Source organism: Thunnus maccoyii, chromosome 20 (genome assembly GCF_910596095.1).
Source record: "Thunnus maccoyii chromosome 20, fThuMac1.1, whole genome shotgun sequence".
NCBI classification, from domain to species: Eukaryota; Metazoa; Chordata; class Actinopteri; order Scombriformes; family Scombridae; genus Thunnus; species Thunnus maccoyii.
The window spans coordinates 8,744,668-8,770,756 of record NC_056552.1 but is presented as its reverse complement, the minus strand read 5'-3'; the positions used below and the strand labels follow the sequence as shown (position 1 = coordinate 8,770,756).

The 26,089-nt window shown below is 40.2% G+C and overlaps 1 protein-coding gene across 2 annotated transcripts in view; it reads right to left on the bottom strand.

Annotated features, from left to right (window-relative positions):
- Positions 1-24,995, bottom strand: part of kif19 (kinesin family member 19) — a 36,862-nt gene extending 11,867 nt beyond the window's left edge. The window contains exons 1-5 of one of the 2 annotated variants that reach the window (XM_042398564.1): positions 24,557-24,995; positions 24,426-24,469; positions 22,265-22,345; positions 1,173-1,283; positions 958-1,045 (exon numbers count right to left, since the gene is read on the bottom strand). In XM_042398564.1, coding sequence (XP_042254498.1) covers positions 958-1,045; positions 1,173-1,283; positions 22,265-22,345; positions 24,426-24,464 — 319 coding nt within the window. In that variant the 5' untranslated portion in view covers positions 24,465-24,469; positions 24,557-24,995. Of the gene's footprint in view, positions 1-957; positions 1,046-1,172; positions 1,284-22,264; positions 22,346-24,425 lie in introns of both variants that reach the window. The other variant, XM_042398563.1, reaches the window with a different exon arrangement.
- Between the last annotated feature and the right edge of the window lie 1,094 nt (positions 24,996-26,089).

The following is a 26,089-nucleotide window of genomic DNA, read 5'->3' as shown; positions in this document are numbered from 1 at the left end:
GCTGCAGCACGCAGCTGTTACAAGCAAAATACCTCTGATAAATCCACTTTACACCACCTGGCCATCACCAAACAGCAGAGGCACATTTAGCAACTAGGTGGTGTGCATAGTAGAACATTTAGGAGCTAAAGAGCCAAATATTTCCCTCAGGAGTTGGTGGAGACCACAGAGCTAAAAAAAAAAAAGAGTGAATACTGGACTTAGATTTGCAAGGTGGACAGAAACATGACTTCAAATAAATGCTCCATGTCTGCTGGTTGTTTATATAGGCAACTGTTGGCTAACAAGTTCGTCATATCAACTTTATGAGGTGACGTCAATTAGTGCAGGTTTAGCAAGTTAAGCAAGTTTTTTTTACTCCTGCATATTGTGTTTAAAAATTGCTAACCAAAGTAAATACTGTACTCTAAACCAAACCACCGTATGAAAGCTCAATGTCAAAGCTAGAACTAAAAGTGTTTACTATGTCCGTATCACTGAATGTTCAGGATGTGCTGCCTTAATCTGTCCTTGGCTGGCCTGACCACACTGTTGCACAGACATGCAAGTAAACACATAAACACACACAGACACACGCTAAAATCCCTGTGTTTATTTCCCCACAAGAGGAGACAGAGAGCTGTAAATCTCTGAGACAGATGGACAGACAGAAGGCAGAGGAAGTCAGTGAGACAGAGAGACAGATGGGTAGCTTAGATGGAGAAATAGTGCTTGACTAGTCTTTGGCAGTGTGGCCCTACTCACTGGAAATGTGGGAGGTAGAGCATGACTCATTTTCTAATCAGACCTGCAGTAAAATTAAAATCAAAACAGATGCGAATAAGATGTCTCACTCTTTTCCTGAGAGTGCAATGACTGGCTGAATTGGTGGATAATTCACACCTCTATTCAGACAGAGGGCCGAGTTATATACGTGGGTCTTGTGCAACAAACACACAAACAAAGACGAAGACAAACCTGTAGGTCCGTAGGCAAACACAGTGGCATTATAGCCTGATATGAGGCCCTCGATCAGCCCTTTGGTTGTAGCTCGATACACCTCCTCCTGCAGAAGGAGAAGGAAATCAGTTTAAAGAGCTCAAGTGATAAACAAGAGCACAAATTATTTAAATGCTATGCCACATTTGTTTGGATTTCATTTAGTGCTTGATTTACTACTACTTTCGACTAACCTGACTGGCTGAGAAGTCGAACGCCACGTCAAACATGTAAGTCTTCTCCCTGGAGCGGTTGGCACGCAGGATGTCGTCTGGATCCTCCATGGGGTCCATCAGAACCACCATCTAATGATGACGAGGAAAGCGAAGACAGAGGAAGGAGAGCCACGAGAATGGAGGAAAGAGGCACACAGAAAGAGTAGGTGGTTAGTCCCAGAGCCTCGGACTACTGACGTCTGAGCAGCTAATTAAGTTGAAGATATGTCTTTTGTCAATCTAATGAGTGAATGTGCCAATTCAGTGAGTTGAGATTCAGCAGTGGACGTCAGTTTGGAAACATGGTGAGAGTAAATGAGAAAAAAAGTTCTGTAGGAATGTCAGACATTAATTTCCCAATTCCACTGGGATTGGATGGATCCCAGATGGGAAAATGATAACTTCACAGGTGTACTGTTATCATTTATTATTTGTTTAGATTATTATTATGTGTGCATAGTTGAAAAAAGGGAATAGAAAGTCAGGTAGACTGTGCAGCTGTAGCATCAGCTGTCAGGGCTGGCTAAAAAAGATGCAGATGGCTGTGTGTCTGTTGCAGATGGCTGCAGATGTCTGTTCCTGTTGAAACATTTGGTGTAGGTTGTAAGCTTCTGGCAGGGTGATGTTGAGTTTCAACTGAGTCTTATGTACATGGCATTTTGTGTATTCAGATCACAATAGTAGAGAAACAAAAAAACAAAGGAAAATGACTGGCAGCTAGAATGGAGAAAAACAATGTCACATTTAAAAGCGAGGAAACAGCAAAAACATTTTCTTTTCGGCCCTGTAAGTAAAAGAAGTAGAGGAATATGCCCAAATCAGGGTACACTTATGTGCACTTCTGTAATTTACAGCCAGTATTTCTTCTTCTGCTCTCTTCCACTGTTTCATAACCAATAACTGTCATAAAAAAAAGAATGAACACGTCAATGGAAGATGTCTGCTTTGACAAAAACAGACCACAGAACGGGGACAATTCACAGCATGTATGTATGTATGTAGGCAAATGAGCATCCACTCAAGCCATCTGCTGCACTCTGAGTCCTGCTTATAGAGAATAACGACCCAACAAGCAGCCCACATGTCAAGGACATTCATGGCATCTGGAGGATGAGAGACCAGCTCAAGTGTACTCAAGAAGAACACGGGGGCAGGTTGATATTGTTCAAAATTGCTGAAAATTGCTGCATACAAAAAACATGCATGTGACAGCCTCATGAATCAGGTTGTGTGTGAATACAAGATTGAACTATCTTATTGTTACAATTGCGCTGTTTGACAAAGCCCAATTCTAACCCACTATCATCAGTAAATAACAGCTCCAAGAAAGAACATTCAGGGAACTATTAACAGAAACGGCACAGCACAGTGCCAGAAGAAAACATTATAATGCTGTTGACAAATCACTGAATTAGAGTGGGTGCATTTGGCTTGACAGGAAAATTACTCTCTTTACAATCCCGTGGGCTTGAATCTCCTGCAATGCAACTGACAGAGGAGTCAATAAATAAACAAGACAAGGTCAAAACCTAGTATATGGCTGGACTGTGTATGAAACGCTAATGTGAAATGATGGATACAGGAAGTGGTGACATGTGGCGACCGAGCCCCCAGGAAGTGTGCCGGGCTTTGACACCTCTTTTTTTTTCTCATCCGCATTCTGCAGAGACACACCCTGCTCAACCTCTAATTGGCTAGTACTTGTTGACGTCATTGGTTAGGTTGGTTAGGTTTAGGCATGAGATAGTTAGGGTTAGGGTAAGAATATCAGGGTCAGAGCCTATCAGAGGCAGAGTAGGGGCGGGTCTTTGCAGAATGCAGGTGGGAAAAAAGAATAACACGACTTTGACTGAAGCCAATTTGACAAAGGGCCTTTCTCAATACCAAGTTCGGACATCTGTACTTACTAGTTCGGACTTGGCAAGTTTGACTCGGGAGTACGAACTTCAGAGGACAGGAGGACGCAGTACAGTCATTCTGCAGTTGGAACAGCAGCTACTTGCTGATAGCAACAGCTCAATAAACTTAAATTTAATATACACTGATCTGTTCATTTTAATACATTTATATTTATTGAAACGTGGTGATGTCTGTACATATAGAGCCCCAGAGGCAGTGCTGTTGTTCTATCCAGTAAAAACATGAAGCTTCACTTTACATTCAGACAAACTAATGTAGCAGCTACAATTGTTAGATTTCATCTGTGAGACCAACATTTATCTTCCAAAACGAATTATATCATATATCAAAATGCTACAGAGACATTATAGTCAGGAATTATTTGATATTTTTTACAATACTCCATTACCATTAAGGTTTGAGCAATTGGTAGTTCTGGTGCTTTTTGAGCGAATGCAGAGCTGGATTGCACTAAACAAAGAGACCAGAAGTAGAGTCCTTAGCAAATTTTGAATTATTTGTTTTTGTAGTTCATAGTTCGTATTTCATATTTAATCAAAATCATGATAAACGTTTCTTCCTGTCCCCTTAAATGCAGTTGGTAAGAGTTGACAATACAACAAAAACTAGGTTTGATCTGATAAAATGTAATACCAGGTCCAGAATCACCTATATATATATCAGTGGCTCGTCACATCTCCAAAAACTTTCCAAAATAAGCGTTATTTAGATAAACTGACCACTGATTGTGAATCTAAATAGTTACTTTCTTGCCTGAAAAATACTCATTAAAGTGACATATTAACAGTCCCACAGCGAAAATGACAACGGCTTAATCTCCACCATCGCTGCCTGTCAGTGCAAAATGCATTCTGGGATACTTAGCTTCGGCCACCTTCAGTCAACCAATGGTGTGACTTCATCGATCAGTGATTCACTCAGTCAGTCAGTCATGGATGTTTGCGTTATAGGGCTAGCTCTGCTGTTGCAGTCCATCCAAAAAAATAAGAAAAAAACCCTTGAGTTTATTTTAGATACGACCATGGGGCAGCTGGGAGTTTGCAAGGGTTCAGTTGATCAGCTTCCGTTCAGCAGTGGGCCTGGAGAGTCCTCTGAGGCCTATAACGCTGAACCACACGGCTTGTTTGATGACCCCCTCAACCACTGAGCCGCTCACTTTGAAGCCTCTCAATTGAAATTCAAGAGGGGAGATTTCACTTTTAATAAACTGACAATAACAGATGAAGGCGGGGAGCATGGCAAGCTTGCACAGACTGCAATCAGCAAAAAGGGGGAAAGGAGAGGGGGATGAAGTACTGAAGAGGGAGAAAGAGGAAAGATGGAGAGGCGGGAGGGATGAAGTAACACTGGTACTTGTCTGGACTTCAAGTTTACTCCCTTAATTGCTTGCTTAAGATGTGTCTTGTAGAGAACAGAGCAGCATGTGGAGCAGTTCATGCTACTCATCCTATTAACTCCCTGCTTCTTCTCCAACTTTTCTGTGCATGCCGTCCGGCTGCAATGACAAAGATTTGGTGAACAAGGGAGTGCTTCTTCAGTATCCAAGGTCAGAGGCACTTAAGCCACTTACTGTAACTCTCAGCCAATCTGATGACCTTTAGAAACAATATCGGTATAAAGTCAGAGGAAGAAATGAGTCATCGAGTCTGGAAAAAAAATGGCAAACAGAGAGAGTGTTAAGCAGATGAGTCCAAGTCCTTTGAGTTGCAGGAGGATGTAACCCCAAAGTGGATTCATCTAAAAATGTGTCCACAATAGGATAAGGACTGGCAGGGGAGGTCATCTACATTGTCAGATCATCCTGTCGTAATTACACCACATAGCACCACATAAAGCTGAATCCGGTTATATCAGATTTTATATTATAACACATATTTAGGAAGTTAGTAGTGGGCTGATAAGGATTTCTTTACACTTCATATGTACATTTTGACACATGTACACTGATTTAATAGATCAATTATCTTAAAATTGGTTGGTCATTCATCATCAATCAGCTTTTGTCTCTTTAATTGCTTATAGTTGAGATGACTATTAGCAAACAAAATCATCTTCTGGTAAGTTGGTTTCAGTAGTTTACAGTAAACTTCTGTTCCATCGCCTCCTACTCTATGTGATGGCCAAATAGAGCTGATGACACAATTTTGTCAATTTATTTTTTTGTTTCTGCAAAAAGCAGAAACATAAACCCAGATGCAGGACAACACCTCCATTGCAGAGCTGGAAGCAACAGAGAATTGACTTCTTCTTACTTCTGTGCAACAACCTAATCGTGTCTGAGACGACATGCATAATTGTTTTGGAAATGCTTTATTGTCCTTGTTCACACTAAAATGTGAGTAGTGTTTTCAAGATGTTCCACTCTGGAGACCAAGCTTAGGGTGGATGAAAGGTTATACCAGAGAAAAAAGGTGTGTTTTCAAATTCAGCCAGCTTAGTGTGAACATGGCCTGTTACTATATGCATGGTGTGTGCGTGCGTAATTGTGTTCCCCGAGAAGGCTGATGAGCATGCCTCAATACTCTTACATAATTGCATGTATAGTAGGTATCAAATAGTGTGTGCATCCATGCACACTTTTGTCCCTGTGCATGCACTTGAGAAAATCATTAAGGGTGCCAAAGGTGTTGATAACACCTCTAGTCCCATCTGTCATCTGTGTTTCTTGAGTTACAGTACCTTCCGCAGCTCCACCCATGAATATCTACACATAGCAGCTGCTGCTTGGGCAGATTCTATACCCCTAATTTTCTTAAGTCTTCTGATTAGACTGTAAGGTGCTGGCTCTAATGACAGTACACTGTGTAGGAACATAAGACTGGATGTCTGGGCATGTGCCTCAGGGTTTTATGCCAATAATGGACTATGGATAACCTCCCAAAGTTTAGACTTTGCCAACACAGGTGCCTTTCACAGCGGACTGTCCTCTGAGTTCAATTAAGAGCCTTCTGAGAAACAAAGAGTCTGAGGTGAAGTATAGGTCACTATTAGCTGTTGAGCATTGACATCCAGCGTACAGAACAGGTTAAGGAGGATTCGGAAACATGGCAGTCTCATGGATACCACTAAGTCTCCCACATATCCCTTCTCTCTCTCTCTCTCTGTCTCTCTCTCTTTCTCTCACAGTTGCATGGAAACATATACACACATAGCAACTAAGAAAACAGCAGTTCGTGTCCACTGCAACAAGCAAGTCTGTGCAAGCAGGGTGGCGAGAGGCATGACTGACCACAAGAGCTGAGGTCAGCACACTCCCACACAGTGTTCTTGTGTATATGAGTATATAGGAGGAGAGGATGTGTGATCGGTTGTATTTTTTACACTAAAAACATTCAGGCACTCTCCTCATATACAGTATGTGTATGCGCTGATGATAGCAGAAATTCCACAGAGCCAGTGTGATGGTTAGAAAAAATGCAGAAGTACTGTAGGTTTTAACACCTTCAGAGCAAATAACTCTCTCAGAAAAGCTGATCGATACATCCCTCTTATTTACCGTATCATACATGCAACACGCTGTTCACTGACATGAGTCTGTGAACAGCTGCACAGCAACCACTCTACAAACAATACTGGCACAATACAGCAAACACATAGAACCTGATAAGATGAATACAAATGTCTGACTGGTTCTGGTGCAGCTGTTGAGAACAAAAAAATAAAGAAGTGGGCACACTGTATCCATGACACTGATAATTACTGGGACATTTGCTGTGCTCTAATTTAAAGAGACTCAAGCATTAGAGCACATTTAGCAGCAATTTATGTGTCTTTTTGCCAATATATCGGTTTCTCTAACCTCCAGCTGACGATTGTGTAACATTCAGATGTTGTAAGCCAGTCTGGTGAAAAAAACGCAGAACTACATTTATGAACAGCCTCCTTTAGGAAATTAGCTAATTGCTTTGATCATTGATCATTTGACAGTTAACACTAGAGCAAATACATCAGATAGAAGACAAAACCAGTGTGAGTGAGAGTCCTTTGCATGATTTCCAAACAAACTACAACTAAACTTAAGCTACCATATCTGCCCGTCTATCAGGATAGAATTAATTGCTTCAGCTTGTTAATCATGTTCTTTCAAAGATCAGGGAAGATCAGAATTTAGGTGACAAGGGAATCTCTTGACTATGCTCAAGTTCAACAACATACTATGAGATGAGTGATGTCAGATTTTCCACTTGGGGACTGAATGAGCTTCTGTTACTCTTTCTATCGGGACCAATCACCCCTTTTTCGCTGACTGCTGACTAATTTATGGTTGCCACTCAAGGAAATGTCAATTTTAAGACAAGCGAGCCAAAAGCCTGGAGGACTGCTTGAAAGGGAAATGGAAAGCAATTTCCTGGTCGACAGCCCCTGTGGTGTCGTGGTGTCATTTTTAGCAGTTTCAATCATGCTGTCTTTCATCACAATGGACATCACATGCTACAGCCAATTTTCATTTGGATACAGGGCTTGACTCAATTTAACTTGACCCTGGGTGCTGACAAAACAAATGGCCAGAGCGTGAATTTACACACTGTGGCTATGAAAAAAAGAGGCTCCTAAAATATTCATATCATCACATGGATCAGCCAAAGTCAAAACAACAGCTTGCTTATGCAGTGACATGAAACCAATTAGTATGATGGAGTTATATAAATGCCATAAAAAGCAGTGGGGTGCGATGGAGCACATTTGCCCAGTGCCTCTCTTGGCTGATAGGTTTTCTAATCAACAGGACCTGCTGTTCTGGTCGTTAAAGCAGCAGGGTTGACTTGGTTGGCCATCTTGCTCATTATAGCACTGCTAGCTCCCACCGCAGATCCATAATTCAAAGCGTGGATGTGGTGCAGTTTCACAAGCCAGCTTGCCCTAGTTGGTTCCCCCTGACTTGCTCCACTATCATGTGCCAAGAGGCAAATGCTGCCAAGATGGGCAACAAAAGTCAGCAGTCGTGTAGACATCAGCCCCTTTTATAGGCACTGGTTTCATTACACCTAATTGATGGCTTGGATCTCTAATAAAATGAACAAAGAGCAATTGGAAATCTCGATCATATAAATGGCTTACAGTGGGCTGGCCGTCACTCATGCTGTAATAACAGGGTTTTTCCTGCACGGAGGAATTTTTGGCGCCCCCCAAAGAGGTTTTAGGCGGCGCCAAAGGTAAAATCACCAGCGCCAAAACGATAAGAGCTGAGCATAAAAACAGCAATTCAAATCCTCTCCGAATGTGTTTAATAGCACTACATCAAACAACTGTTGAACAAGCAAAGCATAAACTTAAATACGACGTCTTTGACTTCCAGCAGTCAACTCCCCTCTCATCCACAGCTGCTATATTTTACATATGCAGCTGGTGCTGGATAAGCCAGCTAAGCTGCACTGTATTGACTGGGGCCTAATGGGAGAGAGGACTTCCTGAGATTTATCTGAATTACAACCGCAGCATACTTTTTGCATCATGTCCTGCCTCCTGCATCCCTCTCCTAAACCAAACAGAGTATTTCCAGTGGGTGTCATGGACGATCTCCTGTTGTGTGCTACAGGTGTGAAAGGGCATCTGGTCTGGACACTGTCCGGAGTTCACACGTTAAAACGGCAAGAGACAGTTAGCGGAGCACACACACCACACCCCTCCCCAAATCCCACGTCCCACGTCCCTCTCCCTCAAACTCACTTCTCTTCCCCCCCTTACAATGTTGGAATAAAATGATTTTTTATCCAGTTTTGTTAATTGGGCTTTTATTTACTCAAGCATAATAGACAGTTTTGTTTATCAAACGGACAGAAATAACAGGATGATGCATAGATTTCTGTAAAATAAGGTAATACAGACTCATTGCCTTTACTGTATATGGATTGATCATGGTTACTGTCATAGTCACCCTCTCTGTATAATCCATGGAATTTGACTATAAGCAAATTCAATTGTTTTTCTGTCTTGTATCAGTATTAGTATCTATTTAGTATTATTATTATTAGTAAGTATTTATTCTTGGAGAAAAATTAAATAAATATCTATTTAAACATTTTTAGCATAATCCACAATAAAATAAAGATCCACTTAAGCAGATAAATACAGCAACTAAAAAATAAAGATTGATCATTTTTTTAAAACCCCAAAGAGAGGAAAGAAGAGAATCTGAAAGACCAAACAAAGCCAGTTACAGCAGATGGAGAAGGAAATGTTCTTATAAAAAAACACACAGACAGAGTCTAAATCAGAGCGGCAAGGTCGAAGCTGTCAAACCACCTGTACACACTGATGTCATGTTTTATTGTTTACATTTGTGTCTTGTCTTTACTGCTCTGGCTTCAAAGGTCACGAGGTTACATCCCTTTTTTTTATCAAGGTTACTTGGTTGACCCTACATGCATTGGAGAGATTAGGAGACTGGCTTTTGTCTTGTGTGTCATGTATCTGTGTGTCATATCTAAAGAGCGTGTCCATCTATGCATCTTGTTTTTCCCCAGAGACACCATTCTCTTTTCATCCTCATCCCCAAGTGACATTGTGGTTACCATGGAAGCGTGTTTCCAATCCTGTTTCCACTGCTTTGTAAATTTCAGTGAAACTGGGGATCATTACTAAGGCTACTCAAAGGCTGTAGTATTTTAATTCTGAAAAATATTTTGAATTTAAGAATGTCTGCATGATCTGCATGAAAATACTACTGGTTATTTACAGTAGTGGGATGATTAGATGTGAAAATAGCAAAAACAGAAAATGTCCTGTCTCACAGTGTAGAAAATTGTTGATCACACCAAAGCAAATTACTTAATCCTTGGACAACTGGCCTGATTTTACACCAAATTTCACTGAAAACTTAACAAGTTGTGATGGCAACTGGTCAGTTCTTCACTTCATCCCAGACTAAAATATCTCAACATTGGATGGACTCCCATAAAACTGTGTACATTCATGTCCCCAGAGCATAAATCCTGTGTGTGCATGCGTGTTTGTGTGTGTGTGTATGTGTGTGTGTGTGTGTGTGGACTGCTGGGCTCTCACTGCTTGCATCTCACCATATCCCCTTCCCTTATCTTTAGGTTTCACAATGACATAACAGCAGAGTCGTTTAACAGTGACATCTGTGCGCTACGTCAAGAATACCGCAAAGAACAAAGGATCAAGATCACAAAAAGAAAGCCATCAGGTCGCAGCAGTGACCCTTGCGGGGCAACCTTTCAAGCTGCTCTTTCAGATACGCAACCAAAGCTTTAGAAAGTCCAACGGACACAATTGTGGTTGGTTATCTGATAGAAAACCTCAGAGCTGCCCTCTCTGCACCCCAACAATGCTACTGTATATCCCGTTTCAGGGGCTCTTGATGATTGGAGGTGTGTGTTGGATCACAGTGTACCTGATACACTGTGCTTGATAGCAATGTCTGTTCTTCATTTGAGGTTACATAAGATGTCTGGCTGTGCCTATTTGTCTCAGTCTCTGTTTCTGGTAAATGAATGTCAGATCAGTACTCTCAGACGAGGGTCGCTGTAATTCCGACTCACAAACGAATAGACACACAGACACACACCAGTCCTTGCAATAGGATTCCCAACACCAAAAGCAAGAAGAGATCGACAAGTGGATGAGAAAAATCACTTTCCTTCCTTCCTTCTCTCCTTTCCTTCCTTCATTCTTTCCTTCCACCAGTCCAATTTTTCACCGTTGCTTAATGTCCTTGTCATTTCTGTTTCGAGGGCATGTAGCACAGATGTATTATTGGATGGCTCGGGCACAGATGGTTACAATGGATAACAGGAACAATACAATTCATTGAACCACAGGATCTCAATTAAGTGTGAGGATGTTGGAGGGTGCAGGGTGCAGGGTGCCCTAAGGTTGCCATTAATGTCACCCTCACTATAAAACCCTCACAGGCAGAGTCGAGTCCAATCAACGACAAAGTTCTTCTGCATAAGATAAAACCTAAGTGTTTAAAACCTGTATTTTAAAATATCTGGTATAAAAATAAGTGCTGCTATCTTCTAAAATATTTAGATTGTTTTTCAACATAGACCTGGTTTGGATCTTCATCAAAATACACAGTGATACACATGTTTTTATTTCAAGTGCAGTACCTCATAAAAACAAGCAAATATTCTTAAATGATATTCATAACACATGTTTTTGAGATACCCTGCAAATTAAGAAATAACAAGACCTAAAACAACCTCCATGGTGAAGGTAATTAGGCTGATTACCAACAAAGCTATTACTTATCCACTTGTTGCCACAACACACAACAAACATAACCCGACTGGCAGGAAAGCTCAGTAGCTGGATGCCAGATACTGGCACAGGCTGCTGACCATTAAAGGTCAGAGGTAGCCTTGAGGCCAGAGGCCGGAGGTCGGCCATAACACACAAACTGGGACAATCACTAATTACCTAGACAACAACACACTGACGTGCACACGTACACACGCTACACAGAATCAAATTACAGCCCTGTGGTGTTTGTGCGTCAGCATCGAGCCTCAGACTGACCACTTGAGTGCCAGAGGAACAACTTAAGGAGTGTAGAGGATGCTGTACAGCTGTAACTTTGGCATAACAGAATGAGGTTAAAGTAGGAAAATTAATGAAAATCTTGAAGAAGCCCATGTCCTTGTTCGATATATGGTGCAATTTGTGGTGAATAATTTCCTAATGCTACAAAATGAAGCCTGATACGTAACATTCCTCTTGTAAAAATGTACAATATTAAGTAAGATATTGAGAATTTAGAATCATACTATTTTGATTAATCTCCGTCTAGACACTCCAGCCATACGTCTGTGTTTATGGCAGGAAGTGAAAATAATAATGAATGTAATGTTTGCAAATTTGACTCAACAACAAATGTGAAATCAGTTTCAGTATTGAGCAGAGCAGCTGTGTGAGTCAGCTGAAAGATGTGAACCAATATAATTACTTCCTTTAAATGAAACACAAGGCCGTAGTTTTGATGTCACTCTGCTTGACGTTCGAGGTTGTTTAAGTTGTGAGAACACTGTTGCTAATGGACTGACGACACAAAAAGAACATTGCATTTTTACCATATACTGAAAATTCATTTAAAAAAACTAAATGTATGGCTTTCCTCTGATAGATTAAAGGCAGGAAAAACACATCCTAAAGCTTTGGTGTGCACAGTAATGCCCTTAGGAGGGTTCTTTCAGAGGGAGGCAGTAGCCAGCTGTGCAAGGATCCATTTAGTATGGAGTCAAGTTAACTTCACGCCCGTGCTCACATGTAATGACATCCATAATAGCAGAATGGTGCTCAGTAGCATGCTGTTTTCATGCATTTTAGTCCATTTTATTTGCGTCAGACATGACATGAGTAGGAGATGTCATCTGTGTGAAACACAAAAGCAGCCATTAGTGTTTTCAAGTAGCTTCAAGTCGTCTGCAGCCACAGCACACAATGAACTTTCCACACAGGGTTTCAAAAATACACCAATACTCTGTGCTCTGTTTTTAGGAGATGAAAAGACAGAACTCATATTACAGTGAGGAGAAACAGAACAATATTGTTGGATGGATGAAAAATAGACACACTAAATGTTTGCATACCAAATCTGTTTGGTTTTTGGGTGCGTTGTTGATGGACACTTGTTACATGCAATGCAACTCAAGACGGTTGTATGATTACAGAGATGGGCGAGTGGTGGTTAAAAATACTGTGTGCTGTAAACATAAAACTATATCCATTACATTTAGGTTTAATCACCTAGAATGATGAGTCTTTGAGTGATGTGAGGCGTCCTTACTTGCTACATTTACAAGTACTTCCATATTATTTAACGCCAAGTCAGATACATCAGCACTTTCAGAAAATTCAGTCACATACATGCTACAGTCCTGTTAAGAGTCTCGTCAGCCCGCTTTGTTTGCATGTCAGCAGCACATTAGCATGGACATCTTTTAGCCTGGCTTTTCACTCTCTGGATGTGGTCCTCAAAACTTAAAAAACAAAATATATTTTGTTCCAAAGTGACTCATATCAGCACTCTAAAAATGACTCATGCCTTTTTCTGATCTGCTGCACTGGTGGAAAAGGTAGGGTTACGTCACACTACTTCTTGGTCAAGAATGGTGTGTAAACCTTTCCATAATTTCCAACTTTAACCAGTGCTTTTATTTCTGGAAAGCCAGTCTCATGGATGAGCCTTACCAGACAAACAACATGTTGTTATGACGGGGATATTACACAGTAACCCCCCCATCCCACCCCAAGAGACTTGCTCCCTCTGGTTCCTTAGTCCAAGACGTTTGGGAAATGTTTTCTCTGTAAACGCCCTGTTATGCCTCTTCTTCTACCTCTTCTACCTCTTCTACTGGATCTGTTGTTTTCCTTCAACCTCTTTTTGATCACCTGTAGCTCTTCTCAGTCACCACACTCTTTCTTTCAACTGTTCATCAATGTCCTGAGGAGATCTTGAGAGGACACTGTGCTGTTAATAGGTGCACCTTGGTTGTTGTGTGAAACTACTTCTGACCTATTCGAGATGTAATAACGGACAGATCCCTGCCTGTCTTTCTGGCCAGGAGCCCAATAAAGACGGTACATCAATGGCTGTACTTCCTGCTTGTGTAAGAGGTATTAGGTGGCCACGGAGGAAGCAGGGGAACATTGTGCTCCTGATTCTGTTACAGAACTGGGCACACACATACCCAGACAAATGCACATACACATCACTCACTGTGAACACACGGATGTGTTTTTCTCACAATTTTGTCTTTCTCGTAAAAGGGAAAGATGTTATGCTTGCGCAATCTGTAACATAATTAGTTGATGATGTTAAGGTAAAAGCCCTTTGGGCACTTCCTTCCTTATCCTCGCTCTCCTGCGGACTGAAGAATGACTCAGAAGAAGCCCGAGCACACAGCATGGTGCTAACAATTCACATCTGGCATATTATGTGCAATCCCGTGGTGTGCAGTATTACATATAATACTGTTTTTAATGAAATTGCGTCAAGAACATGTTGTGATTCCTAGTTCTGGTCCTTACAGCTAAGACCTTGCTGTGCCCCCAGACGGGTTAGTTGGGGGCCAATAGGTGTGTTTACCAGAGTACTACAAGCTGTTCAGAGGACCAACAACAGGGCCACTCCAGCTTCTAGTCTCCTTCAGTGGCTGCTTGTGGTAAAATGCCACGCCCTGCTCTCTTATTGAGATTAGGAGTGGAAGAGGGATCACATGCAACACACACAAACATGCACAGACTAACCCACAGAGGCCCTTGTTGTAAAACGTGAAGGCATGAGGGAGGGGTGGGGATCAGGGGAATCAGAAAGAGTGTCACTTGGAGGCGAAAGGGAAGATTATCCACTTCCCGGGGTCAGACAGTCTATTTGTGTTGACATATTAACCTAGCTTTGCAAAAAGTAGGACTACCTTGTCTGTGCGACCCAAAATAAACTCCTCTGTAGTTCTTGTTCATCTCTGCCTCTCTCTGCTGCAATGCTGTTGCCATTTCAGGTTCAGGTCTCATTACGGGCTCTGTGTGTGTGGAGGTTAAATCTTCACAGCTAAAAAGGACATGGCTATTTGTAGTTCCTTTCCCTCTCTTGTTCAGTGGCGAAGCTATTCAAACACCCTGCCTCATAAAAAAAAAAAAGACTGTGCATGAACAAAGTGTGCCTTTTTTTTCTTGTTTTCCCTGATTTCTAACTACCTTATTATGAGGAGAGACTGTTCTACAGAGAACATTTTCAACAGCACAAGGTGGAGGAACATTAAGACAGTAATTTTTATGCAATTTTGGCTATTTCTGATCCATTTTACACACTCTCCTTCCTAGAATTGGACCAAAATGTCAAGTGATTGATTTATTTTCGATTTCACCCTGTCTTCACCGTTCTCTTCTTCCAGCATGCTTATCCAGTGTTATCAAACACCTTTAAAGGTGCATTATTTAATTTAGTTCTGTTAGAATGATAGTTTTAACATTCAAAAATTAACTAAAATTATCAACAGCATGTGAGGAAATAACTATTGACATTGCATCAAAGACGTCTATGTTTTGTGTTGCAGAGATATGAAGTTAGCATGCTAACCAACTAGCCACGCCCACCCTGTCTCGTAATACCCCTTTGTACCTAAAGGGCAGTAGTGAGTCACTGTAGCTTCCAACATGAGAGGATTTATTAAGTATTAATATTTTTTCAGGTGAGAAAGTAACCATTTAGATTCCCAATATGTGGTTAATTTATCCAAATAATTCCTATTTGGAAACAAGCTCCAACGTCGTCGGACATGCCGCTGCTGCAACTGCTAGCTGACTGAGACAGCTGGTCACCTCAGCTCCATGATCTGATGAAAGATCTATGCAGCTCTTTGATAATTTATTGCTAGCTCTAATATCTCTATAGTGTTTTGATATTTTGATGACGCCATAGCATAGATTCACTGCAAACAGTAAGCTTTACGCTTTATTCAGTGAGTGGTAATTCTAGTGTGGTGGTGGTGGGGTGATGCGTTTGGGGGGAAGGGGAAGGATGGAGTGGGGGGTTGGGGGGTGAGGACTGTGCTTTCTGGTGATATGCTGCCCCCTATTTGTTTGGAGCAGGTGGCCAAATCTTACATACTGCACCTTTAAGGGTCTGAAACATAATGATGTTTGCTCATACTTCTGTATTAAACAGAAGTTTAACAGCCTTGACAACCATCCCAAATTACATTTTGTTTGGAGTATGATGCCCCTCTTGTTGTACAGTTGTTTATTTTCCAGGGGGAGCTGTTTTTGCTGAATTAGGCTAACTACAGCGCAGCCTCTAAGGTGATGGCAATTTGAATCTCCTTTCACTGACAGTCCCGTGTAGAGGGTGGCGGAAACTCTACACTGAGCACTTGAGGTGAGGCGCTTTGTACTCCACAAAGGCAGAAAATTTGCCAATTCATGGCACACTGTAATCAAGTAGACTAGTGCTTGGACCAGGCTGAATGCTGTTAATTGTTTTAGAGGACTTGATGTTTACAAAGGAACCAGGATGCAAAACTGTACATTTTGTTTGCCTGCTGGCTGACAATCTCTCTCTCAGGGATCAGAATGAATCACCTGCCCCTGAGGTTTTTTTTTTCTTTTTTCCAGGTAAACACATGAATACATGGTGGGAAAGTCTTTTTTAAAGTCTCTGCTCCTCTTGTTGTTATAAAGAAGTCCTCCATTATCCACAACAGAATCATCACTCTGAAAAGATTACCAATAAATGCCACCATCAGTAGTTGTGTGATATATATATTGCTATCAAGCCAAAAAAAGAACATATTTACAGTATTAAAGCAAATTCATTTGAGGACATGGAAAAAAAACAACCTCCAAAAAACCACCATGGTTGTTGGGGCCTTCTTCCCCTGCTGTTTTTCTTTATTCTCCTATATGGAGGCCTGCACTACCGAGGAATAGAAAAAAACAAAAACAAACAATGGCCCTGACCTTGTCTAGGTGTCTCCATGGAGACGAGGCCTCACTATAAAGCATTCTCCACTGTGTGCTACTGACAGGCCAGCCCTGCCGAAGACATGCTTAACAAGTTTGAAAGCTAAGTGAGATGCATCCTGCAGCCTGTAAACACTCAATTCTCCAGTACTAACAAGATATTCACATGTACACGTGCACATATACATTTACCATCATGCTTAATTACTGTATTGCCTTGGAGAGAGCTCAAGAACAAATTGTTTTGGAATAAGGAATCTGCATGTTTAAAAAGAGGATCTGTGCAAATGTACTAAAGATAAAACATGCTTTTAGGAATTAGGTATATTCTGTAGTGTATATCTTATGTAGCAACCATCCCTATGAGCAACCATCTTTATCCCTTTGGGCTAAACATAGCTTTACTGTTAGCCTCTTACAGAGGGATGATATCATCTCTCTGGTTCTTTTTGTCCAATGTAGGATGGAAAATACTATCCGACTGACTCATTCATTACTCATTTTTATCTTATGACTTTTTCTTAACTGATTGTAACTGTTGTGTAATTAAACTATTTTTCATTATTTTATTTTGACTTTTATGTTTGGATTTTATTTACTTTTACTTCTTGTTTTTACTGTAAAGCATTTAATAACTATGTTCTGAAAGGTGCTATGTAAATAAAGTAATTATTATTATTATTATTATTATTGTTATTATTATTATTATTATTATTAGGTTTAGTTCTGAACAGCCATGAGACACAAATAATGTAAGAATGAATGCCTTTAAAGACAGGGTACAATAAACCAAATAGTTGGATGTGTTGATCATTTGCCATAAACATAGTGGCTAAATATGATAAACTAAAATCTATAAAGTAACTAACTATTTTGGTTAGGATAAGTAGGATAAATCTGGTATTTAAACACCATGTTGTTTTTAGCTGATAAACTACAATACATGCACAGTAACACTAAACATTCCCCTCCTTAATTGTTTTTCATTTACAATATGATGCCACAAAAAAGTCTTACACCTTGTTTGAGACAGGTTATACATCAAAGTGTATTTTCCTTAGATTTTTAGTTAAAGTTAGTGATAATTGTGTGCTAATGCTGCTACAAGCAGGGACCAAAACCTGCTGCTTCATTCAAGGAAAAGTTAGAGCTGACTGTCAAAACATCACATACTTTTCACTGCATTCATGTTTGCTTACTGCTCATCTTAACTTAAAGAACTTTTAGCTCATCTTTTTTACAACTATAAATTAAAAGTTCGAATATACTGAACTGTAACTTTTTGTAATATCCGTTTCAAAACAGTATCTTGTTTCCTTGTGTGTTATTTTCTCCTATAAGAATTTAAGCTCTCAGTGGTTTTCGCTGTCCATAGTGTCGCAGACAACACTGGTCGGACTGGTTTCTAAATTTCCCCAATCTGCGTCCTCAAAAGGCTGGTCAGAACACTAGTACATGGCATACAGTTTGCGATAAAACCTACTTCTCCAGGCAGGTAATACTTGTTACAATATTATAACCTTGACTGAATAAAAACGGTGCAACCTGAACCATTTTATATCTCATTCATAAATCCACCTCACTATACCCCTGACCTGTGTACGACTCACTCAAGGGCAGGAAAGCCCATTAATCGTAACAGGCAACAGGTGGTCCATGAAAGGCAGCGGCTGGATCCCCTGAGGCTGTCAGTGGGGGACGAGTAAGTCAGAGAGAGAGAAAGAGAGCAGGTGGCTGAAGGTTTAACCTGAGCTAAAACCCATCCAATAAGCTCATCTTCTCAGGCTTAACCAGCTTTGAGTTGTCTGTTTTCTGCCAGGACAGCCAGATCTTACTACTCCCACCCCATCGGCAAAGTCAGCCACAGTCACCCTGCTAATCTGTCTGACCAATACCTGCAGTCCATATGGTCAACGCCTGGCTGCCTGTCTCGTAAACAATCAGTACAGCTTTGTGTATTTACAAAGGGACAGTGTGTAGAAGGGATTGAAAGTGGTATTTGTTTGTACATATATGCATATATTTGTATTAGGGATGGGATGATATGAGATTTTATCTTAAATCGGGTTAAAAACACTCAATCGTGGTGAATTCCCATTATCAGGATAATTGTGCATATCCTCACATGAGTAACTTGAAAAAGCTGTCTAGCTCACTAACGTACAGTCCGTAGAGTCATCCAGTCATTCGTTCACCATGGCCGAGGGCTCGCAGTGTGAATGCTTGGATATCAGGTTGATCGGTAGATTCTTTTTATTAATGGATTTTTTTTCTGTAATTGTAATTATCCGCTGGGTGTAATCTGAATCTGTCCTTGTTTGATTTTCACTAAAAAAGGATGTTCACAAATGAACAAACAATGTTTGTTTCTTAACAAAACGTAAGGTAAAGTGATTCCAGTGTGTTTTCGTGCCATTTTAAGACTTTTAAGCATATTTTGATGATTATCGGCATAATATCGTTAATTGCAATTATTTTGGCCAGGATAATCATGACGTGAAATTTTCATAATGTCCCATCCCTTTGTCTGTGACTTTTTAATGGCTTGGACAGGAGTGACAAATATAGGTATAGCTATAGGTAAACAGATTCAGCTGTCCTATGCACTGTAAACTCACAACATACCTGTGTTGTTATGATCTACCTCACTATATCCTCTCCATTCATGCCAGGGCAGCCCAGGTAAGCCCGTCTCAAGACATAGGTAAACATCAGACTCCCACAATCCCACTGTCTCAACAAGTGTGTATTGTAAGCTCCACTAATCCTTCGCTGCATTCAAGCATGCCTGAGTGAACCTGATATAACCCCATACAGACCATGCTAAAGCTGCAACGATTACTCGATCGACAGATAATTAATCACCAACTATTTTGATAATTGATTAATCGTTTTGAGTAAAAAAAAGCTAAAAATTCTCTGCTTTAAGCTCCTTAAATGTGACTTATATTTACTATTTTTTTTTTAGTCCTCTATGATGGTAAATGGAATATCTTTGGGTTGTGGACTGTTGGTTGGGACTAAACGAGACATTTTTTGCATCTTGGGCTTTGGGAAACAGTGACTGACATTTTTCACCATTTTAAAGAGTATGGCTGCAACTATCAATTTTTTTATTAATCGTTTTGTCTATGAAATGTCAGAAAACAGTGAAGTCTTGGTGGAGTCTTCAAATTGTTTTTGTCCGAGCAACGGTCCAAAATCCAAAGAAATTCAGTTTACTATCATTTACGACACAAAAAGGCTTCAAATCCTCACATTTGAAAAGCTGCAACTAGCAAATGTTAACAGAATGACTAATCAAACGACTAATTGATAATTGATAATGAAAATAATCCTTAGTTGCAGCCCTACTCCATACAGCACATCTATCTAACATGTGCTTATCAAATTAAATAAATGGTTTGAATGAGTGGGTATCCATGAGTAAGATCAACACATTGCAGTTAAAGTTGAACATGAAGCGCGCAAACATTTTTTGCCAAGCCTTCGTTGAGCTGGAGACAATAACAAAGGCTTGTTGTGGTGGCTGTGTCAGCACCATATCTACCTGCCAACCGCTCTAATCCCCTGTGTACAAGCCTACTTTAATGATGTCATGGCAGACAGAAGTGCTGATGTTGTCCTTAAGACTTGGTGTAATTGAATTACTTCTGAGAAGACACACAAACAAGTCAGATCTCTGAGCTGTGGATTATCTGTTTCGAGAAGTGTTCTCTAGTAAAATCCTGAACACCCGCTACTAATCACATCCTTCTCGTGATTATAATGTTTGCTTCCAGCACTTGTTACAGATACACCGAGGCAAATCTGAGTCACTATGTCAGCTCTTGCTATGTTGTTATTTCTCTTGCTTTATCTTGGTTAATTATGAAACGCTGCCCACTACTTCCTCAATCAGCCTGGTGAGAAACCTCAGCAGGTTCCCAGTCACGATGCTCATTATCATTTGCACTACCTTCATCATCATCACACACTCACTGGTGGTACTGCTAAATGGTCTCCAAGAGGGGCCAATTCAAAAGCCAGGACTGCAAATAAATATGGTCCTAATGGAGCTCCGATAGTATATCCTTCTCATATGGGAAGTCACATGATAACAGCCTCATGATATACTGAGGTTGTGCTCTGAGGAGAGGAGCTTCTGAGGAAACACCTCACTTAGTTTTAATGTTTTTTGTATCGCTTGAACTCCAAAATCCATCCCTCTGGTGTAATTTATGCAATTTGTATAAAACGAGCGCTCTGCTGTTGTGCATAATTGTGGCCCATGATAGCCAGTGTACACTCAGTCCATTCAAAAACATTCCTGTCATAGTTTAGGCTACTCTAATGGAAAATACAATTAGCATAATGGCTCCATTCAAAGCAGTTTCCTTGAATCCTTTCCAGCTGGAACAGAGCCGTAAAGCTGTTAGTATTGTCTGTTTTCAGTTGTCAACAAATTAGTCGACTGAAATATACAGCATGTTCAAATGTCTGGCGTATGAGAGAAATAATTATCAAGTTAACTAACCAATCAGCTTAAAGGAAAAGTTCAGTCATTTTAAACATGATCATGATCAGTGTATGGCTGCAACTAAATATTATTTTCACTATCAATTAATCCGCTGATCATTTCTTCGATAAATTGATTGATGTTGAAAAAATAGTGAAAAAATGGCATTCACAATTTTGTAGAGCAAACAGTGATATTTTCGATTTGCTAGTTTTGTCTGACTAACAAATCAAAATCTTGAGATATTCAATTTACTGTCATATATGACAAAGAAAAACTGCTAATTGTCTCATTTGAGAAGCTGGCACCAAAGAATGTTTGGCATTTTTGCTCAAAAAACAATTAAAACGATTAATTTATTATCAAAATTTTCTTTTGATTGACTAATCGATTCGTCGTTGCAGCTCTAAAAAGTCTGAATAAGTAACCCTGATGATGTTTTTTCTTTTAAACAGGAAGCCTGCATTACAAACTGGGGGCGTGTTTACTGAAATATGTTTATAGACATCATCATTTACAGGTTCTCATCGGGAGCAGTTGTGTTATGGGAACTTGAAGGACCCAGCGAGCTTGAGTCATATACTGTATGAGTGGAATTTAAGCTTTTGGTTAGCAGCAGCACAGAATTAGCAGCAACAATGTCTTAAATGGAATAATATACAAAGAAGTTGCATTGGTGTCTTAAAGGCTTGTCAATTTTAAATGCTTTTCAAGATACAAGATTTTCATCCCAAAGCACTGACATACGAAGAGCAAACTGGGTTCTGATTAATGGACTCAGACAGACACGTAAGAAACTGAACTGCCATCAGCATGAATGTTATATGTTGAAAGTGTTGCACTGCTCTGCAGGTGTTGATGTCCAATTAAACTCCGGGTATTCAAGCTTTCAGCCGCCTCTGTATGAAAGAATCTGAAGCTTTCTATCAGTCCTTAGAAAGGTCACTCTCTTTTGCTACAGGTCTGAGTCATCCAGAGTTCATTTACAAAATGAAATGTGACATTTGAGCTTTACAAACAAGTTGGTTTTTGAGAAGAGCTATCAGCTTTACGGAGATACCTTATCTGTGCAGCCCATTGACAGACAGGCAGGAAGAGGATTTCTGAGACAGAGACAACAATCTCCTCCCTCACAAGCACCCTGACCCCAGAGGTGAACAGGATATTGACGCAAGCACACACACACACACACAGACAGAGTTGTATGAATAAAAGACGGCCATCTCACCTGGTCGTCCACTCTGTGGGCCACGATTGTAGCCGCCTCCTCCTGCTCAGCATCGCTGAGGGGTCGGATCCTCAAGGCAACCTGCAGCACACAGAGTGAATTTAGTCGCCCTTGAATTCAATCAACACAGAGATATTCAATTTACTGAAATTGCGGGGTTGAAAATGAATTGAACTCGGCCTTAATGGCAGTTCAGAAGAGTGCTCTTGCTTCTACAATAAATTATTTCTTCATTACAGAGGATGTGTCGATGCAGCTGAATCTAGAGCTGTAATTAAATATGTATAGTACCGGTCAAAGGTTTGGACACACTTTCTCTTTCAAGGGAATGGGAAGGTGTGTCCAAACTTTTGACTGGTACTGTATGTATGTAGAGGTTCTTCAATGAGAACATATTAGACTTGCAGGAGAGACATTTGGTTTATTTGCCAGTTACAGTTTATGTATGAATTCCTCTGTTTTCTTAGAAACCAGTTTACCAGTCATGAGGAGAACAATTTAATATTGTTCTGAGAATTTTATCAAGTCTGAGAAAACAAAATTTTAAAGAAAAGTCTGCATTACAAACTGGAGTTGTGGTGTTTGAAGGCTTGAAAAATGTCCAGGTTTAATACTCAGCCAGGGTCTAACTAAAAAAGACTATCTAGTTGCATTATGGGAAATGTAGGATCCAGTGTTAGTGAAGCCTGACCCATACAGGGGCTAAAAGTAGAGCTGTAACAATTAGCCAATTAATCAATCAATCGACCGACAGAAAATTAACAACTAATTAGCAACTAATTTGATAATTGAATAATCATTTTAATGTTACCGTTGATTAGACAAAACATGAGATTCAAAGACGTCAGCTTTAAGAAATTATAATGGGCATTTTTCACTATTTTTTGACATTTGAAGACAAAACCATTCATTGGGAAAATGTTGGTCTAATTACTCGATAATGAAAATAATTCATTATTAGTTGCAGCCCTAACTAATATCTGGTATCTGCATTGATTTTCATCATTCTTTTTATTAAGCTGTCTCCTCTGAATCCCCCAGAATTCATAGAGCTGCAGTCAGCAAATTACTAAAACCATTACTTGTTTATCAAAATAGTTGCCAATTATTTTTTTGTCAATTAATGAATTGATTAATCAGGTAATCATTGCAGCTCTTGCCTGATGCATTCTGGGGTAATACCCCCAGTACCGTGGATGTAATAACTAGGTATAGGAAACGGATGGATGAACAGATTGACTGACGAAGCCTACCTGATTACTGTTACTTTCTCCTGCAACTAACAGAAACAAATTAGACTGATGGCATTTTCCCACAATCAGCAATTACTCATTTCAAATTAAATACAGACCCTTGTAGTTTTAGAGGGTAAGTAAGCCTTGTCTCCTGAACACTGAATAGCATTTGGGAGATATGGAACCACTAAACGAGTGAAACAGTATTATTACACTGCAATCCACTCATTCACGGCCACTCTTCTGTTAGTCTCTCTCTCCCTGCATAATTTCCCCTCCATGAAAACATCCAGAGATATTCATTCAGCAGAAAAGCTTTTAATGGGAGTAAAAAATGGGATGAAAAACAGACTATAACAATCAGGGTACTTATGTCTTACACCCAGAGGCTGGCATTATGGCCCAAAGCAATTAGTAAGAACAACTCTGATATACTGTTGAACACGTTGCAGCATGTAAAATGTGCCGCCTGTTTGGTGCTTTAAGTTGTGTAATTCTACTATTACGACAACTACTATTAATCATAGTAATAATAAGCCTCCCTGTGGTTCCATAAACGCACTAGAGGGAATAATAAGGTCCTCTATATGTCAGCACCCTGTAGAAAGTGTATTACATGGACAAGAGAGGCCAGGCAACTGAAACAGCCACTTCAATAATTCAGATATGGTTTACAGGACACAGTGCAGGTAGTGTAGGGCTTGGAAATCTAATGCAAAAAACAAACAAACATCTAAGTATGTTTGGAATTATTTTTAAAAAAGTACAACAACGACGTGGACATTTCTTTTCTTTTAAATTGAATTAACAGCAGAATGTGTTCTGACAAGTAAAGGGGGCGTTTATCTGAGTAAAAAAATAATATAACACAACTTATGTTTAGAATTTAAAACAAAAAATAGGACAAGTCTGTAGTTTGCACTCACAGTTAGTTGGTGGTCCTTTGATTCTCCCGTGTCCTTCATGGTCACTTTCGGTAAGAGTGAAGGATAATGAGCGTTAACAGAAGACGGGACACTGGACCATCCTCACTGTCGGTACCTGCATGCCACCTCACCTCCTCTGAAAACACCTGCAGCGCGCCGCCACTACTCTGCACAAGCCCACCTCTCTTCAGGATAATAAGAGGAGCTACACTGCCGAGCTAAACAGCCTCACGTCGTCTCTTTTTCACTTCACGACCTCTTTCTCTTGTCTCGCTGTCGTCCCACGCTAGTGTCTCTTCCTCTCTCTGTCCTTCAAAAGTGCGTCGACTGTCCGCCGCTCCCCTCCCGTGCGTTTCCCCGTCAGCGGGTTAGAAACACGAAGAATGATTCATCTGGCTGCGGAGAGAGAGAGGGAGAGAGAGAGAGAGAGAGAGAGAGAGAGAGAGAGAGAGAGAGAGAGAGAGAGAGAGAGAGAGAGCGAGGCAGGTAACACCAGCAGCAGCCCACCTGCTACACTCACTTCCCCGTCTCCTCTCCCCGCTACCCTGCTGCTACGGGTTTCCTCTCTCGCTCTGTGCGTGCGTGTGTGTGCGTGTGTGTGTGTGTATTTCTGCCTCTGACATAGGCTACTTTCGGGGAAATTCACACTTAAGACCAGTTTATTGGGGACGGCTTGTCCAATTGGTTAAGGTTAGGGTAAGTCTACAGGAAGTGAATGTAAGTCTATGCAATGTCCCCAAAAGTGACCTTGGACAACATGTGTGTATGTGTGTGTGTGTGTGTTTGTGCGTCCTTGTGTACTTGAACGTTGTCCCTGGAGACCCCGGCAGTAGGTTTTGTATTCTTTATTGTGTACGATAATAGAAAATATTATGCCAGACATTTTTTTTCTTCTGGTGTGTGTGTTGTTTTTCTACATTTTTCTTTCGCAACATTTGTCAAGCAAAAGGTGAACAGATAAAATCTCAAGCTCTAGGCTAGGTCTATTTTTTAACCCTTTTATAAAGTGTATCACATCAATCCAAAATATTCTAAAACACAGTATGTGTAAGGTGAAGGACTGTAGCTTTTGGCAGCCAGCAGCACTTCCTGCAACACTTTGCTGACATCTGCTGGAAGGATTAAAAACGACCTTATCGTGTCAAAACAACCTGTTGACTGCACACAGTCAAGTCCAAAGATATTTAAAAACACACACACACAAAACATCTGATGTCTACCTTAGTCAGTTTTTTAGGCTCAATTCCGATTAGCTGTTAAAAGAAAATTGGTAAAGTAGACAGACACAGATCCACCATCAATTACAAACAAAGCAAAAGAAAACAATGAAATGAAAAATCAATATACTGAAATTCTTAACTCAAAGCTGGAGTATAAATTGTATAGCAAGCATGAAAACATAGTTTGTTCCTGGCACATTTTCATTGTTCATCATTGACTAAATAAGTAAATAAAATCTGTGTTAAAGATACCTAAATGATGTGTTTATTAAAAACTGATTATTTGTTCATCAGATCAGATTAAATATTCTGTGTTTAAATGATCAGAGATCCATATTTAAGAAAAATACCATTATAACACAACTGTGAGCAGAAATATAGCTACAAGTGGCAATAAGCACATAATTTAACATACATTAATTGTACAACTTTTTAACCACAAGA